Below are 14,873 nucleotides of genomic sequence, written 5' to 3'. Positions count from 1 at the left end.
TCCCACTAAGACAATCAATATTTAATCGCGCGTTTATAGTTATAGTGACATGAATTTTTTAAATTTGTTTATACATTTATTGTCCATTTTGACAATCTTTAATATTTTTTATGACATAAAAAACAGAGTATTTCTGGGCTCGATTATTCTCTTTTTCTATGCATTAACTTTTCGATTTAACTCGAATCAAAAAGTGGGTATTGTACTATTATATCCCATTTCATTATTTATTGATTTTGTTAAAAAAATGTGGGTATTGTAGTTTTTTTTTTATAGAGTCAAACCTAATTTTCCTACCTCATCAAAGAATTGAAAATAAAATTAAAAAAAATGTTGTGGAAGACGACAAATCAAACAAAGCTGTCTTAACTTTTGTGTTTGGTCATAACGTTATTTATACATGTACATTTTTCTTTTATATATATAAATATTATATAATATATATAAACACATACCTAATTTATCATTCTTAATTTAAGAGGAAGAAGCCTTGAAGTGCATGCTTACTTGTGCAGTATTGTTGTGTTGTGTCTAATTGCATGAACGCGTCACCTTAAAGTAATGCAGCCGTAATTACTAATTATTATTATTATTAACAAAAATCTTAATATTTAGCGTTTGATGTAACCATTGTCAACTACAAGCTATGCAATGTCTCTTTTCTCTGACTATAAATTAGCTGTTTTTTTTCTCTTCCTTTAATTCTCAAAGACGTGTCTCTCCTTGACTTGTTTTCTATTCATCATCATCATCTTCTTCTCCTCTTCTCATACCATATTAATTCTCTTTGTTCCGCTCTGTCAGTCACTCCTATATAACACAATATATATATATATATATACCAGTCTGTTTTTCATCTGGGTTCTCATCAAATTCATTGTTGAAGATCAATCCAGAGCTGTTTGATCTTTTAAGGTTAGATTTTCTTTTATCTTGATCTGCATTCTTTACTTTTATTTTCTGCCTTTCAAACTACTGTTGAAAATGAAATGTAGTATTTTCTATTAATAGTTTGAAAAAGGGTTTGTAGAAAATCCACAATATATATAAGAACATTATAATAAAAAAAATAGTATAATCTGATATGATTACTATTGTACACCAGCAGCCTTTTTAAGCTAATCTCTTATTGGGAAAGAACAGTAATATGTTGTGCGGAGAAAATGTTACAATGGTGGTGTGAACACTATGTTGTTGATTTGATTTGTTTGTCAGATACTTGACTGACTCAAATGAGTCAGTAATGGTCGGCGCTGATTAATCCTCATCTCTTTTTTTCTTCTTCTGATTATGAAAAAAAAAAAGAGCTGCCTTAATATTTCCCCAAAAACAAAATCCAAGTAAATCTGAAATTTGTGCTCAGTTTCCTCTTCTTTCTTTGATGCGTATTCAGAAGCTGTTTGTCATTATGGAGACCAACAAGTATGTGGAGTCTACAGAGCAAAGAAGCCCTGAAACTCCATCACTCATCAGATACATTTCATCCAACCAAGTCTCTGGCTTTGATAGCGCTTATAAGCCAAGCCGCTTAAGTGTTCAATATCCACCAGAAAATCTGCAATCTAAAGTGAGTTCAATGCAACAAAACCAATCTTGAATCATCTGTTCTCATTGGTAGTTCAATTGTTTAATGTCTTGTTTTTAATTTATGTATTTGTTTAAACCAGGAGATTGAAACTCCTACCATGCAAAGCCCAAGTCCTGAAATAGAGCCTAAAGCTCATCAAAGGACTCATTCTGTTTCAATAAGCATGCCACCTTCTCCTATTCAAGCTTATTTGCACAACACCAAAAAGGTTCTGTTTGATGGAGTTGCTGATTCAAATGGTGCAGCCAAGAGTGCCAGCTGCGAACTGCCTAAACCAGCTAAGTTTCATTCCCAGCCTATTCAATTGGGGGCTTCAGCACTTCAGAGAGACATAAACACAGCGACTATGCCAGTTAATCCGAGTGCTAGAACAATTGATAGAAGGTTTGATTCTTTCAAAACATGGTCTGGAAAACTCGAAAGGCAGATCACAAACCTGCGTGGAAAGCCACAAAGAGAAAGCCAGCCAGATGATGTTGTCTTGAAGAGTTCTGAAATTGATACTTTACCAGTTGACCGATATTTCGATGCATTGGAAGGACCAGAACTAGAGACCCTTAGGGTAAAAAATTTCCTTCTTTTATCTGGTTTTTTGTCATCTGTTATTCCAAAATTTAAATCTTAATTTTTTCAGATTTTTGCATCTTTTTGTTCTTTCTCAGGCTTCAGAGGAAATACTACTTCCTGACGACAAGAGGTGGCCATTTCTTCTAAGGTTTCCCATCTCTTCATTTGGTATCTGCCTTGGTGTGAGTAGCCAAGCCATTATGTGGAAAACATTGGCCAGTTCTTCTTCCACAAAATTTCTCCATATAAGCCTAATGATTAACCTTGTTCTATGGTGCGTCTCTGTGGCTCTTAACATTACAGTATTCTCCATCTATTCTCTAAAATGTCTCCTCTACTTCGAAGCAGTTCGCCGTGAATACTATCACCCAATTCGTGTCAACTTCTTCTTTGCACCATGGATATCACTCTTGTTCTTAGCTCTTGGAGTTCCACCTTCAATTACCGAGACACTGCATCCTGCTCTTTGGTACATTTTGATGACTCCATTCTTCTGTCTTGAGCTTAAGATCTATGGACAGTGGATGTCAGGAGGCCAAAGAAGACTCTCCAAAGTAGCCAATCCTTCAAACCATCTCTCAGTTGTTGGAAACTTTGTTGGGGCTTTATTAGGTGCCACAATGGGATTAGTTGAAGGTCCTATCTTCTTCTTCGCCATTGGATTGGCTCACTACATGGTTCTGTTTGTCACTCTATACCAGAGACTTCCAACAAATGCCACCCTCCCAAAGGAGCTCCATCCAGTATTCTTTCTCTTTGTTGCAGCACCTAGTGTAGCTTCCATGGCTTGGGCAAAGCTTCAAGGCTCCTTTGATTACGGATCGCGAATAGCTTACTTCATTGCCTTGTTCCTTTACTTCTCACTGGTTAGTAAACTTGGCATTTCAAATTGCCTGGTTTATTTCTTTACTATATTAGTACTGGTGTTTTTAACTACATTCTTTCTTTTTTTTCCTGATATTTTGCAGGCTGTTCGGGTAAATTTTTTTAGAGGATTCAAGTAAGATATGACTAAAAACAACTCTGATATGAAAGTACTCTAACCCCTTTTGATGGCTTAGTTTTCTAACACGTTATTTTTAACGAACAGATTTTCATTGGCATGGTGGGCATATACTTTTCCAATGACTGGAGCTGCCATTGCAACGATCAGATATTCAAATGAAGTCACAAACTTTGTAACTCAAACTCTGACAGTTGTTCTTTCATTGGTTTCCACTCTCACAGTTTCGGCTCTTCTTGTTTCGACAATTTTGCATGCCTTTGTGCTCAGAGACCTCTTCCCTAACGACCTTGCCATTGCCATCAGTGACAGAAAGCCTAAACATAAGAAGTGGTTTCCCCTAAAAAACTTGAGCTCAGATTACTCCAAAGACATTGAGAACTTCTTGAAGTTTACAGACTCCGAAACAAAAGACTTGGAAGCTTCTGAGAATGTTCAGAGATCTGATGTTGAAGGACCTTAGAGAAGTCTTCGACTATGTCCCAGTTCACCATTCAAATCATTTGTACACGCGAGGAATACAATTTTCGAAATTTAGTAGTTCCTGTGAGCATGTCATTTGAAGAATGAGTGTAAACATTTAGTGTAGTAGTTAAAATAATAATGCAGAAAACAACTTCTGTGCACTATTTTGTGAAATATTTTGTGCTGTATCAACAGTAATATATATATATAGCGTACGTTTGGTTCTATTGTATAGTATTATATTAAATTATATTATATAGTATATTTTTTTTATATATATATTACTGATTTTTATTAAATTGTTGTCAGTAATATATATATATATATAAAAAAATATGTTACATAGTATAATTTAATATGATATTATACAATACAACATACCACAAATCAAACACACTCTATAAAGTGTTGTTTGTAGTATCTCCCCTATGCTATTAATTTTGATGGCCATAATGAACATTAGAAATTGTTATAATAATAAATAAGTAAAAAAAAATCTATACTAAAAAAGTTATATGTTACTACTCAAACGTGTTAGCCAACGAGTTACATTTCTTACTGTTTTTTATAATTTAATTACAAAAATTACTTACTAAATTTTATTTACAAAAATAAATTTCCACCTCATCAAAAAATGCCAGATTTTAAAGTAATATACCTGAATTTGAAAATTTCTCGAAATCCTGATTTTCTTGTATTTTCTTGGTTTAAAAAAGTAACATTTGACTACTGAAAATATTAATAAGTTACCAATTAGTTACTTTTTTCATGAATTTTTTATTTTAGAGCATATTATTTTATATACATTTTGATTACCTTTAATATTTATTTTTTGAAACTTTTTTATCTTAAGACACTGATTAGTCATTTTGAAGTTATATTATGGTGTCTTATTGCTTAAGATACTTTTACGTTGCCGATTAGTCAGGTTTTAGAAACTAATGAGTTACGATAAAATATAACAAATTACTATATAACTTATTATTAAAAGTTACTCTCAGTATATTATACAATAATTTTTTTTATATTCTATTTAAAAGTTACCAAACAATATCCTAAAGAATCTATTTTAAAAAAGTTACTTTGAATATTTTTAAATAAATTTATGTTATTTAGAATACAATATATTATCTTTTAAATATAAAATAAGAATACAAATTTTAGTTTATTAAATTTTGATCAAATTTAAAATTTAGTTACTTTTTTGTCAACAAAATATAAAAAAGAAACTAAAATTTTGCTTTTTATTCTGGTCATCTTCTCCGACGACAGCAAAAAAAAAAAATGTTTCCCACATATCAAAATGATTACATTGAAAAGTAGGTCGCGATGACACTACTTTTGAGCCCAACCGACTAACGGTGTGGCTGTAAAAGATTTTTGAAATTAAAGATAAGAGAGAATGTGCGAAATTAATAAAAAAAAGAATTAATATAATTAATAAATTTTATAAATAAAATTAATCAAATGTGCATATTACACATAGCTTGTATATAGTATATATATACATAGGGACATTTGAGTTTTTATGCTTAATGAGGGGTTATAAATCAAAAAAATGCTAGGCATTTAAATAATTTCAAAAAAATGTTAATTCTTTTGACAATACCAAAAATACCCCTCTCATAATTTTTCTCATCCCTTCCCATTCTCTCTCCCTCAACCCATTCCTCTCAACTCCCTCTCTAGAAAAAAAATTCATGGTAAGGTAAAATATCATAGAAATCAATGTAACGACAAGTATTCCTGGACACTAAAATACTACATTTCGAACAGATCTGGGCATGATTTTTGGGTTTTTATTGTGATTTTTTTCAGATCTGCAGAAAATCGACGTGGTTTGATGGTGCTCGATGTCAGCTCGATGGGGCCTTCAAAATCAAGATTTTCATGAAAAAATCGATGTTGCTCGATGGTAGTTTGATGGTGTTCGATGCGATTCTTGCAAGTTACGTAACTTTTCACTCGAGTGTCCATTTGGGGTGATTTTTTTTTTTTTTTTTTTGTATTTTTTCAAGATCTACACATTTGAGATGTATATACACATATTTGAGAAATGTAAATCTTGAAGAAAAAAAATGACAAATGCAAACCATACCCATGTTCAAGATATGTTTTGGTATGTTTTCAAGTTCTAAACTTTGAAAATGTATATGTGAACATATAAAACGTGTAGATCTCAAAACAATACCCAAATTCAAAAAAAAAAAATCACCACAAACGAACACTCGAGTGAAAAATTATGTCTCTTACAAAAATTACATCGAACCACCATCGAGCAACCATCGAACCACCATCGAGAAATCTCGATTTTTTCATGAAAATATTGATTTTGAAGGACCCATCGAGCTGATATCGAGCAACAATCGAGAAAAGCCAATTTTCTACATATTTCAGAGTTTCAAATCTGAAAAATAACTCAAAAATCATGCTTAACTCGATGGTTGCTCAATGGTGTTCGATGCTACCTCGATGGGGTCTTCGAAATCAATATTTTCATAAAAAAATCGACGTTGCTCGATGGTGGTTTGATGCAATTCTTGTAAGAGACATAATTTTTCACTCGGGTGCCCGTTTGGGATGATTTTTTTTATTTTGGGTATTTTTTTGAGATCTACACATTTTATATGTTTACATACACATTTTCAAAGTTTAGAACTTGAAAACATACTAAAACATATCTTGAACATGAGGTATGTTTTGCATTTGTCATTTTTTTTCAAGATTTACATTTCTCAGATTTGTATATACACATCTCAAATGTGTAGATCTTGAAAAAATACCCAAAATAAAATAAAATCACCACAAACGGACACCCGAGTGAAAAATTACGTATCTTGCAAGAATCGCATCGAACACCATCGAACCTCCATCGAACCACCATCGAACCACGTCAATTTTCTACAGATTTTAAAGTTTCAGATCTGAAAAAAAAAATCACAAAAAAAACTCAAAAATCATGCCCAGATTTATTCGAAATGCAGTATTTTAGTGTCCTAAGTAAGGAATACTTGCTATTACATTGAGTTCTCTTATACCAAAACATATCTTGAACATGAGGTATGTTTTTCATTTGTCATTTTTTTCAAGATTTACATTTCTCAAATGTATATATATACATCTCAAACATGTAGATCTTGAAAAAATACCCAAAATAAAAAAATCACCCCAAACGGGCACCCGAGTGAAAAATTACGTATCTTGCAAGAATCGCATCGAACACCATTGAACCACCATCGAACCTCCATGAACCAACATCGAGCAACATCGATTTTTTCATAAAAATATTGATTTTGAAGGCCCCATCGAGCCACGTCGATTTTTTGTAGATTTCAAAGTTTCATATCTGAAAAAAAAATCGCAAAAAAAACTAAAAAAGCATGCCCAGATCTATTAGAAATGCAATATTTTAGTGTCCTAAGTAAGGAATACTTGCTATTACATTGAGTTCTCTTATATTTTACCTTACCCATGAATTTTTTTCTAGAGAGAGAGTTGAGAGGAATGGGTTAAGGGAAAGAGAAGGAAGAGAGAAGAGGAAGTGGATGGAAAAATTATGGGAGGGGTATTTTGGGTATTGTCAAAAGATTTGGCATTTTTTTTTAAATGATTAGAAAGCCTAGCATTTTTTTGATTTAGTACAACTCATTAAGCACAAAAACTCAAATTTCCCTATACATATACCTTAAGCTTGGTACAAGATTCATGACTCGTTTCTTGACTCCAAGATAGTAGTGGTCCAAAGAAATGAGTGGTGTTATTATTTACTTGGGCTAGGCATCTTGGGGAGGTGCCCTTGTATGGTCGTCATGGAACCAGGGAGCAACAACGGACTTCCATCGTTGTCATGCATGATGGAGAGAAAAAAAATAAATAAAGAAGGTGAAACAATGGTATTTGATCGTTTGCCACCACATAAAAGATTTGAGGAATAAATGAAAAGTTTCAACTTAGGTAATTCTCATCAAACATTGGTTATATATTCCCTAAACTAATAGGATTTGAATTTTAAACTAAAAAAGAGAATCTGAAACTAAATTAGTACTACTAGAAATATAAGCTTTAAATTTGGTTTTTACAAATGGAATTGTTGGGAAATACATAAAAATCAAAATAAAGTCTTTAATGGGCTCTTAACTTCGATTTTAGATTTAGCGCTTAAAGAAAGAGTGGCATTTTTGCAATAAAAAAGATGGAGACTTTTAACTTTGAATATTACAAAAAAAAATCAAAGTTAAAAGACCTATATATTTGAATGTAACACCCTGGATAACCAAGACTGTTACACTGTGTATTTTAAATAGTGTTAGACTCTCTAATCGAGTCACTTGGCCAGAAACGTGCAACTAATCATGATTAACGGCTTAGGGTTAAAAAATTTGGTCACAATGAATAGTTATTTCGTTAAAACATTAAGTTGTACATGAGATCCCATAATAAATGTTTACAAAGTTATTTACAGTTCCAAAAGGGTAATTACAACCAACTGACCTAAGCGGAAAAATTAGGGTTTGACCCTGGTTCCTCTAAGAAACCCCGACCGTGGTGGTCGAGCAGCTGCATATGTACACATTGCCACCGAAGTTCTCCAACTCATGGCTGGTTCAGCTTCCCTTTCCCCTTAGTTGGACCACATAGCACCCATGAGCCAAGGCTCAACAAGAAAAGTTAAACAAGCTCATAAGCAGTTAATAACACGTTACCATATCATAATAAGCATGTCTAGCAATAATAATCTTACTCATGCATGCATACCATTCATATAAATGATTATAACGTCATAGGGGGGGGGGGGGGGGGGGCGTTGCCCTAATTACATGATTAATGAATCATACTGGGGCATGTTGCCCAAAATACATGAGTAATGAATCATACAAGGACACAGCCCTAGGATATGGGACTAATAAGTCACCCCGGGGCCCATTGCCTTATCCTCTGTATAACCAGCCTTGGAGCTGGCCCAGCATACCTAGCGCTTTAATTTTCCACGACCATTGGGTCAGACAAGCGTTTGATGCTTTCCCAATTAGGTGTAACAACCTAGATTCTGACTATAATTGTAGAAATAGAGAGTTGAAAAAAAAATGTAATAAATCGTAAAAAAAATATATTGCCTTCTTTATTAATAATTTAAAATAAATATAACCCGGGTTTAAAACAGTAATAGTCTTTACACTGGAATTAAAAAAAAAAAAACTAGGCAACATTTACTAAATTTCATAATTTCCCAAGAATAATAACACGCGGCTATAAGACCCCCACATATTCACACTAGTCTTGCTATTGGGAATCTGCTCACCACCGGTCATCTAAGATTACCTTAATCTACAAAAATAAAAGAGAGGAATGAGCTTCTAAACCCAGTTAGGAAAATACACAACAGATCATACAGAAATCAATTATAATCCCATAACAAACAAATTCACATGAAATTCTAGAATCATAACAGAATTAAAGTTACAATCTATCCTATAGCACAATCATACCAAAGATCACACATAGATTCTGATCATAAATTATATCTTGCAATCATAACATTAGTCATAAACACCTAAATAACAAATGAGGACATCCAAAGAAACAAATAAGAGTTATAATGGTTGGACATCTCCACAGTCCATTATACCACAATGCCTCCATGGCCTAAAACAGAGCGCTAGTGCTCCACCCTTACCGTTTCCATATACCTAAAATGTTAGCCATATAAAATAGTAGATCTAACATCTACACTACCTAATTTTCCTTACCTCAGAAATTCGAGAATATGAATAACTGGTGTGAGAGATCGCAAAGCTAGGACCCTAAATTAAACACACACAATCCTTATTATAATCCAATAACCAAAAGAATCTAAATCTAATCCATAATACAAATAAGAAGATATAAAATATACCTTGTATTGGTGTGATAGTATACACCAACCTTCCTTAGCTATTTGTCACTTGAAACCTTACTACTTGTCTCTTCTTTGTTTCAGATTACTTTTTATTTTTTTCACTCTTTCTCTATGCGACTTATATATATATATATACTATCACACTTATTCAAATTTAAACTCATAACCATACATACTTTAAATTCCCTCAAATATCTCAACTTATTCTACCTAACTAATACCCATCTGAAATTCTCAAATTTTAGTTCCTGTTATTTAGAAAAGAAAAAAAAACTTGTTATATTGCCTACTTAGATAATATCTATTTGAATAACTATTTGACACATAATATACATATTCTAGGCTAGCCGAAACTTTTGACTTAAAACAACAAATGTCTACTAATTTAATTATTTAATTTATCCTTTCATCATTAGCATCCATTTTAATATATATATATATATATCTTACAGATATTACTTACTTCATGACTAATAATTTAAACTCAAACTAACCAAAACATTTAGAATCTTCTACTATAATCAAAGTAGTTAGCCGAAATCTACTATTCAAAGTTCTTAATGAATATTTTAAAATATTCTAATTATTTACTAAGTCTTAAACTAAAATTTAAATCCTAGATTAATCTAGACTCAACTTCTTAACTCAACCATAGTGTACATCACTTAACTATGGTAAATTCTAAGCTTAATTTCTTTATAAACTTAATTTATAAAATAAATTAAATTTCTATGCTATTTTATGCGATCGTCTCACTTTTTTTTTCAACATTACTTAAAATAATACCACAACTATAAGTATTATTTTACTTTACCACAATCTATGAATATATCATAACTAAACAGTAACCAAAATTAATTAAATACGCTACTTGGGCATTACAATCTTCCTTCCTTAAAAGAAATTTCGTCCTCGAAATTTGACTTACCAAAAATCTCAGGGTACGGTTCCCTTATGTCTTCTTCTAGTTCCCAAGTTGCTTCTTTTTCACTACTATTGCTCCACAAAACTTTTACTATAGGGATACTTTTGGACCTTAACTCCTTAGTTCCCTTTTCTAGAACGTGTACTGGTCGTTCTACATAACTCAGGTCATGCTTCAACTCCACAGCTTCGTGGTTCAACACATGGGACTGATCAGACACATATTTCCTCAGCATTGAAACGTGGAACACATTATGCGTTTCTGCTAATGATGGCGGCAACGCCAAACGATATGCTACGTGCCCAATTTTGTCCAGTATCTCGAAAGGACCTATAAACCTTGGGCTTAGTTTTCCTTTCTTACCAAAACGCATAATCCCCGTTATGGGTGATACTTTCATAAAAACATGGTCACCTACTGCAAACTCTATTTCTCGCCTCTTAGAATCCGCATAGCTTTTCTGGCGACTCTGAGCTGTGACCATTCTCTGCCTAATCTTTTCTACGGCTTGTGTTGCCTCCCTTACTGCGTCTGGACCAAACAGTTGCCTTTCACCTACCTCGTCCCAATGAAGTGGGGTTCTACACTTACACCCGTACAACATTTCAAAATGTGCCATTCCTATTGTGGTCTGATAACTGTTGTTGTAAGTGAATTCCATAAGCGGTAGATATTTACTCCAAGACCCTGGAAAGTCTAAAGTACAAGCTCTTAGCATGTCTTCTAAAATTTGTATAGTACGTTCTGACTGACCATCTGTCTGAGGATGGAAAGTTGTGCTAAATTTTAACTTACTCCCCATAGCACGCTGTAAACCTTCCCAGAATTTGGATGTGAAAACCGACCCTCTGTCAGAGATTATTGTCTTAGGAACTCCATGCAACCTTACTATTTCCGCCACATAAATCTTTGCGTACTGCTCTGCATTATACGTGGTACAGGCTGGTAGAAAATGAGCGGACTTTGTAAGTCTGTCTATGATCACCCATACGGAATCATATAGCTTCAAAGTCCTAGGCAATCCTGTTACAAAATCCATTGCTATGTCCTCCCACTTCCATTTTGGAATCTCTAACGGTTGCAATGTCCCTGCAGGTCTCTGATGCTCAGCCTTAACTTGTTGACAGGTTAGGCACTTTGCTACAAACTCGGCTATGTCCTTCTTCATTCCCGGCCACCAATACATTGTCTTGACATCATTGTACATTTTAGTTGAACCTAGATGAAGTGAATAAGGAGTAGTATGCGCCTCCTGCATGATTCTGTTTCTCAATTCTTCTTTACATGGTACACATACTCGGTTTCTATACCGCAATGTTCCTTCTTTGGTCATTGAGAAATCCGTATCCTCCAAGTTTTGTAAAAGAGTCAACTTCTTGAGAAGAAACTCATCTCGTCGTTGCTCCTCTCTAATCTCCTCTAGCAACGTGGACTTGATTGCGAGGTTGGCAAACTGTCCCATAACTATTTCAATCCTGGATCTTATAATATCGTTTCGGAGAGGTTCCGCCATTTCTTTGAGCATTGCAACACCCCCATAATTACGCCTACTCAGGGCATATGCTACTACGTTGGCCTTTCCAGGATGGTACAAAATTTCATAGTCGTAGTCTTTTACCAATTCCAACCATCTTCTCTGTCTCATGTTAAGCTCTTTTTGCGTGAAGAAATACTTCAAACTTTTATGGTCCATATAAATTTCACACTTTTCTCCATAAAGATAGTGCCTCCAAATCTTCAACGCAAAGACCACTGCTGCTAACTCCAAGTCGTGAGTTGGGTATCGCTGTTCGTACTCCTTTAGTTTTCTTGAGGCGTAGGCGATAACTTTGTCATTCTGCATTAGCACGCATCCTATCCCTTTTTTTGATGCATCACAGTACACCACAAACTTATCTCGGTTATTGGGGACACACAACACTGGTGCTGACACGAGTTTGTCTTTTAATAGTTGGAAACTTTCTTCACACTTCTCTATCCATGTGAACTTTTGTTGTTTCCGTGTCAAATTGGTCAAGGGTGTGGCTATTTTGGAAAATCCTTCCACAAACCTCCTGTAGTACCCCGCTAATCCTAGAAAACTTCTCACCTCTAAGGCATTCTTGGGTTTAGGCCAGTCCCTAACTGCCTCTATTTTCGCAGGGTCTACTTCTATTCAATCTTTTGACACAATGTGGCCTAAAAATACCACATTTTCTAACCAGAACTCGCACTTCTTGAACTTTGCATACAACTGGTGCTTCTTAAGTCGCCTTAGTGTCAATCGGAGATGTTCCTCATGCTCGACCTTTGTCTTAGAGTAGATCAAGATATCATCTATGAAAACCACTATGAATTTATCTAGGTAATCCTTGAAAACCCAGTTCATTAGGTCCATGCTGCTGGAGCATTGGTTAAACCAAATGACATTACCAAAAACTCGTAGTGCCCATATCTCGTCCTAAAAGTTGTCTTGGGAATATCTTCTTCTCGCACTCTAAGTTGGTGATATCCTGACCGCAGATCTATCTTTGAGAACACCGTAGCTCCTTGCAGTTGATCGAATAGATCGTTTATACGAGGTAACGGGTACTTGTTCTTGATTGTTACCTTATTAAGCTCCCGATAATCAATACATATACACATGCTCCCGTCTTTCTTCTTGACAAAAAGTACTGGCGCGCCCCAAGGTGAGTAGCTAGGTCTTATGAATCCTTTGTCCAATAGCCCTTGAAGTTGTAACTTTAGTTCTTTTAATTCTGAGGGCGCCATATGGTAGGGAGCTTTTGAGATCGGTGATGTCTCCGGTGCTAGTTCTATCACAAATTCGATCTCGCGGCTCGGAGGCAATCCCGGTAAATCCTCGGGAAATACTTCAGGAAATTCACAAACGATATGGACATTCTCTGGATTTAACTGCGTCTCCTGGGACTTGTCTACCACACTGGCCAGAAATTCTTGGCAACCATTGCTCATGAGTTTTCTCGCCTTAAGCACTGAGATTTAGGAATCCTCGTCTTTGATACGTCTCCTTTAAAAATAAACTGCATTCCTTTGTCTGTTTTGAAATTGACCGTTTTTCCCTTACAATCTATTGTCGCTCCGTGTATCGATAGCCAATCCATGCCCAATATTATATCGTAATCTTTAATGTCCAGCTCAATTAGATCCACCGATAATTCCTTTCCTTCAATTTGGACTGTCGCTCCACACACCCCTCTATTAGATAGTACCACCTCCCCGGATGGTAATTCCATAACGAACTGACTACTAAGGTATTCATAAGGCTTTTCTAGTTCGTCTATCATTCTATGAGAAATAAAAGAATGCGTAGCTCCAGAATCAAATAATACATTACATATTTTACCAGAAATAATAAGCTGACCTGTCACAACCGTTTTACTGGTCTCCGCTTCTCCTTGGGTGAGAGCAAAAACTCGTGCAAGAACTAACTCGTTGTCCTTTTTCTGCTCCTTTGCCTTTGGGCAATCTTTCTTCATATGCCCTTCTTGACCACAGTTAAAGCATCCTTTCTTCAGGAATCGACATTCTCCCAGATGCTTTCGCTTACAAGTTGGGCATTGTGGGTATTCAACATAAGGCTTTTTCATACCACCGCTAGATACCACGGATTTACCCTTTTTGTCTACCTCCTGAGTTTGACTACCAGGGTGCTTCCTCTTATGTTCCTGTTGCCCGACGTTGCCTTTCTTTGCATCTCTTCTAGCAGCATTTGCCTTCCAGATAGTTTCCTCTGACAGTTCCGCTTCTAATGCTATTTCCAAAGTTTCAGTATATGTGGTTACCCCTCTAACCAACTTTACATCTCTAGCAATCATAGGTTTTAGCCCCTTCACGAACCGCTGAATCCACAATGTTTCTGTCGGCACAGTGTCTGGTGCAAACTTAGCTAGACGGTCAAATTTTCTAGCGTATTCAGTTACAGATGAATTGCCCTGGGTGAGGGTAATGAACTCGTCCACCCTTGTGGCCAAGATAGCAGGGATGTAATACTTCTTATTAAAGACTTGCACAAAATCATCCCATGTCATAGTGGCCACATTTCTGGTCTGCGCCACTACATCCCACCAGATGCGGGCATCTCTCTTGAGGTAGCTAGAGGCACACGAAACCTTGTCTTCATTGTTCAGTCTCATATGCTCGAGTATAGATTGAACAGACTGCAACCATTCTTCTGCTTCCACTGGATCAAACCCGCCATCAAGGTTCGGTGGTTGTTGCTTTCTAAAGCGTTCATAAACTACCTCGAAGCGAGGTTCAGCCATTTGTAAGAACTGCGCCAAGGGTACCATATGTTGTGCTTTTAGTTGATGATTTTGGTGGAGTTGTAACTGCCTTTGCAGTTCTTCCTCTCTCATTTGCAATTCTGCCTTTAGTCGAGCATTCTCCCTCTCCATATTTACTCTAGCGGCTGCAGTTGTGGCGTCTT

At 35.2% G+C, this 14,873-nt stretch overlaps 1 protein-coding gene and 1 long non-coding RNA gene across 2 annotated transcripts; one reads left to right on the top strand and one right to left on the bottom strand.

Annotated features, from left to right (window-relative positions):
• The first annotated feature begins 500 nt into the window (after nucleotides 1–500).
• LOC133834636 (S-type anion channel SLAH2-like) lies at nucleotides 501–3,850 on the top strand. Its single transcript, XM_062264310.1, has 6 exons — nucleotides 501–915; nucleotides 1,394–1,567; nucleotides 1,668–2,150; nucleotides 2,251–3,021; nucleotides 3,124–3,155; nucleotides 3,246–3,850. The coding sequence occupies exons 2-6, from the start codon at nucleotides 1,409–1,411 to the stop codon at nucleotides 3,619–3,621; spliced, it is 1,821 nt and encodes a 606-aa protein (XP_062120294.1). The 5' UTR covers nucleotides 501–915; nucleotides 1,394–1,408; the 3' UTR covers nucleotides 3,622–3,850.
• A 4,582-nt stretch (nucleotides 3,851–8,432) lies between these two features.
• Nucleotides 8,433–9,692, bottom strand: LOC133780325 (uncharacterized). Its single transcript, XR_009869227.1, has 3 exons — nucleotides 9,517–9,692; nucleotides 9,371–9,424; nucleotides 8,433–8,948 (listed from the first exon to the last, which is right to left on the bottom strand). It is a non-coding gene; the product is annotated as an uncharacterized LOC133780325 (long non-coding RNA).
• Nucleotides 9,693–14,873: the final 5,181 nt, after the last annotated feature.

The sequence above is a fragment of the Humulus lupulus genome, chromosome 5 (genome assembly GCF_963169125.1).
Source record: "Humulus lupulus chromosome 5, drHumLupu1.1, whole genome shotgun sequence".
In the NCBI taxonomy this organism is placed as follows: Eukaryota; Viridiplantae; Streptophyta; class Magnoliopsida; order Rosales; family Cannabaceae; genus Humulus; species Humulus lupulus.
Note: the sequence above shows the minus strand (reverse complement) of the source record. Positions and strands in the feature narration are given on the sequence as shown.

What these genes read in the sequence shown, in the direction of transcription:
- LOC133834636 (XM_062264310.1), top strand. Translation starts at nt 1,409, where the DNA reads ATGGAGACCAACAAGTATGTGGAGTCTACAGAGCAAAGAAGCCCTGAA. An exon ending in CAGAACTAGAGACCCTTAGG is followed by an intron (nt 2,151 to 2,250) that starts GTAAAAAATTTC and finishes GTTCTTTCTCAG; the next exon opens with GCTTCAGAGGAAATACTACT. An exon ending in TGTTCCTTTACTTCTCACTG is followed by an intron (nt 3,022 to 3,123) that starts GTTAGTAAACTT and finishes GATATTTTGCAG; the next exon opens with GCTGTTCGGGTAAATTTTTT.